Raw genomic sequence first — 2,736 nt, forward strand, 5'->3', positions numbered from 1 at the left:
ATAGAACTTAACAAAATGGCATGATCTTGAGTTTAGTCGATCGACTGAAATTCTGGTCGATCGACTAAAATGACTTGAGCAAATCTTCGCTTTAGTCGATTGACTAAACAGACTGGTCGATCGACTAAAGCCACAACACAACAGCGTCAAATCTCCTCAAAGGTGCTTCCTCACTTGCTCACGCGTCTCGAGGCATAAATTTCCGAGTTTGAATACTTCCAAGTGCAATACTGGGAACAGGTTTCGGCTCATTTAGATCATCTTGGGTCCAAACCTGCATAAAACACAAAGTAACCCAAAGTAGCCGATTCACGGGAGAATAGTAGCTTGTCGCCACTAAATAAGCATAGAAATGTGTGCAAATGAATAGAATAACTGTATGAAATAGGCACGCATCAAATATGTACAAACATTAATTATTCTAATACAATCACTTTTATTTACATTTTCTCTCAACCTTCATCTTCAATTACTTACAAAGCTTCATCAATTCTTCATCAATGGCGTCCTTTGCCTCTATTGTTGAGAGCTTCAGTTGTACTTCATCTCCATTTCACATGGTATCAGAGCAGGAATAGCCTGTCTCTGCATATCGTTGTTCCGCATTTACTCTGATTTTGCTCATTTTTTTACATTTTCTTTTGTTTCCTTACAATCTCTCACAAAATCACAAAAACATTTCATTGAGGTCAATTTTTCGTTAATTTCTTCAATTTATGGCTCGAATTGCTAAGCGTTCTCTGCGAATTTGTGTTCGTTTCAATTTTAGGTCAAAATCACGTGTTCTTCTGTTGTCTCGTTTCTCTAATTCTTCGATCACGATGTCTGCTACTGCTGATTCTATTCCTTCTTCAAGCAACAATCAGTATGATGATCCTACTTTTGTCTCCAACTTCGATTATGCTGGAATGCAGCTCGTAAATCCTCTTTTCAATGGCAAGAACTTCTTACCTTGGAGTCGCAGCGTTCTTATGGCATTAAGCACAAAGAACAAGCAAGGTTTTCTCACTGGTACAGTGCCACAACCTGCATTTACATCTTCTCCATTTTCGCGATGGCTGCGGGCTGACTCCATGGTTCGTTGCTGGTTGCTGAATTCTATGATTCCTACTATCAAGGAAGGTTACTTATCTTGCAAGTATGCCAAACTCCTTTGGAAAGATGTGTGTGAGAGATATGGACAGTCTAATGCACCTATGTTGTATCAGCTCTAGAAGGATCTGAAGAATATTGCTCAAGATAATGTTCCAGTTGTTGAGTATTTAAATAAGCTCAAACGATATTGGGATGATATTGATGAACTTGAGGAGATTTCTAAATGTGTGTGGTGCAATGATTAAATGCTCTTGTAATTTGCAGAAAAAGATCCTGGATGCATCAATCAAAGAGAAAGTGCCTACCTTTCTCATGGGCTTGAATGATGTCTATGATTCATTAAGGACTAATATTATGGCTACGGATCCAATTCTTCCAATCAATAAGACTTATTCTATTGTTCAACAAATAGAAAGTCAGAAGCTTATCTCTAAAGTGATTGTCTCTTCCCAAGATGCAAGTGCTTTGAATGCTTCAAAGTATGCTAGTAAACAGCAGCCCTGGAATGTATGGAAAATAGGAGAACCTAAAGGTGATTCTAACAAGAAAGCTAAGGTTGATGATAGGTGGTGTTCACACTGCAATAAGAAAGTCATGTCATTGACAGTTGCTTCATCAAGTATCCTGAGTTAAAGGAGAAATTTTTAGCAAGGCTTGCAGAGAAGTTTTCTGGTAATGTCACATCTGGACAACCAGAGGGACAACACTCAGGTTATTATGCTCAACGACAATATCAAGGGCAAGGGTAAGCTGGTAGTCACTTCCCAGCAGGTGGTTATTTTTTAGGATTTGATCAGGGAAATTAGGCAACTTCATTTACTCAGCATCAAGCTTTCTCTACTTCTAAAATGTCTGCTCCTAGTCCTCCAACTACTATGCAGTTTGATCCTGAGATTCTAGGTGCTCTTTATCATCATATGATGCAGATGCAGCAGGCTAAGCAGGACAATCCTCTGGATAGTTCTGATGAATCAGTCAATTTTGCAGGTATAACTCTTGCTTTTAATGTTCAAAGTCATGGTTATTGCAATGATTGGATTATAGATTCTAGTGCATCAGATCATATGTCTGCTAATAAGTGTTGTTTTTTTGCTGATCTTAGAGTTCTCTCTAACCTTATATTAATAGGCTTGCTTGAAGGATCTACTCAATTAGTCACTCATGGAGATGATATCCATTTAAAGTCCGGTTTAACTCTGTATTATACATTGTTTGTTCCTGTGTTCAAACACAATCTTTTATCTGTTGGTAAATTGTTGTCCACAACAAGTTTGCTAATTCGGGTTTCTGTGGACAAATGCATCATTCAGGATTCTGCTTCTGAGTGTCCTCTTGCAATTGGATTTCAAGATAAGGGACTGTAAAAGTTACATTGTCCTCCTGAGTAGAGGTCTCATAATAGTTGTTACACTAGTCATGCAATTAAGTTGTCTCCTGTTTAGACAGCTTGTTGTTGTAATTGTTCTTCTTCTACTAGGTGTAAGGCTTATGCCACTATTTGTAATACTCCATATTTATGAGTCTTTGGGTACTCTATCGAGTAGGCCTTACTCTGTCGAGTAAGGGTGAGTTGCGTTTTATAATAGTTTCTGACCTGTTGGGTACTCGATCGAGTAACTAGGATACTCGATCGAGGAAGGG

General features: G+C 38.4%; 1 protein-coding gene across 1 annotated transcript; it reads left to right on the plus strand.

Annotated features, from left to right (window-relative positions):
- Nucleotides 1-716: 716 nt before the first annotated feature.
- Nucleotides 717-2,459, plus strand: LOC141632500 (uncharacterized). The gene is made up of 4 exons (XM_074445046.1): nucleotides 717-1,163; nucleotides 1,360-1,661; nucleotides 1,703-1,840; nucleotides 1,958-2,459. Exons 1-4 carry the CDS (start codon nucleotides 717-719, stop codon nucleotides 2,457-2,459), a joined length of 1,389 nt encoding a protein of 462 aa, XP_074301147.1.
- Nucleotides 2,460-2,736: the final 277 nt, after the last annotated feature.

This window comes from Silene latifolia, chromosome Y (assembly GCF_048544455.1).
Source record: "Silene latifolia isolate original U9 population chromosome Y, ASM4854445v1, whole genome shotgun sequence".
In the NCBI taxonomy this organism is placed as follows: Eukaryota; Viridiplantae; Streptophyta; class Magnoliopsida; order Caryophyllales; family Caryophyllaceae; genus Silene; species Silene latifolia.

Coding starts and splice junctions, on each gene's coding strand:
- LOC141632500 (XM_074445046.1), top strand. CDS start 717: ATGGCTCGAATTGCTAAGCGTTCTCTGCGAATTTGTGTTCGTTTCAAT. Junction 1,164..1,359: donor CCAAACTCCTTTGGAAAGAT/GTGTGTGAGAGA, acceptor TGTAATTTGCAG/AAAAAGATCCTGGATGCATC. Junction 1,662..1,702: donor AAAGCTAAGGTTGATGATAG/GTGGTGTTCACA, acceptor TGTCATTGACAG/TTGCTTCATCAAGTATCCTG.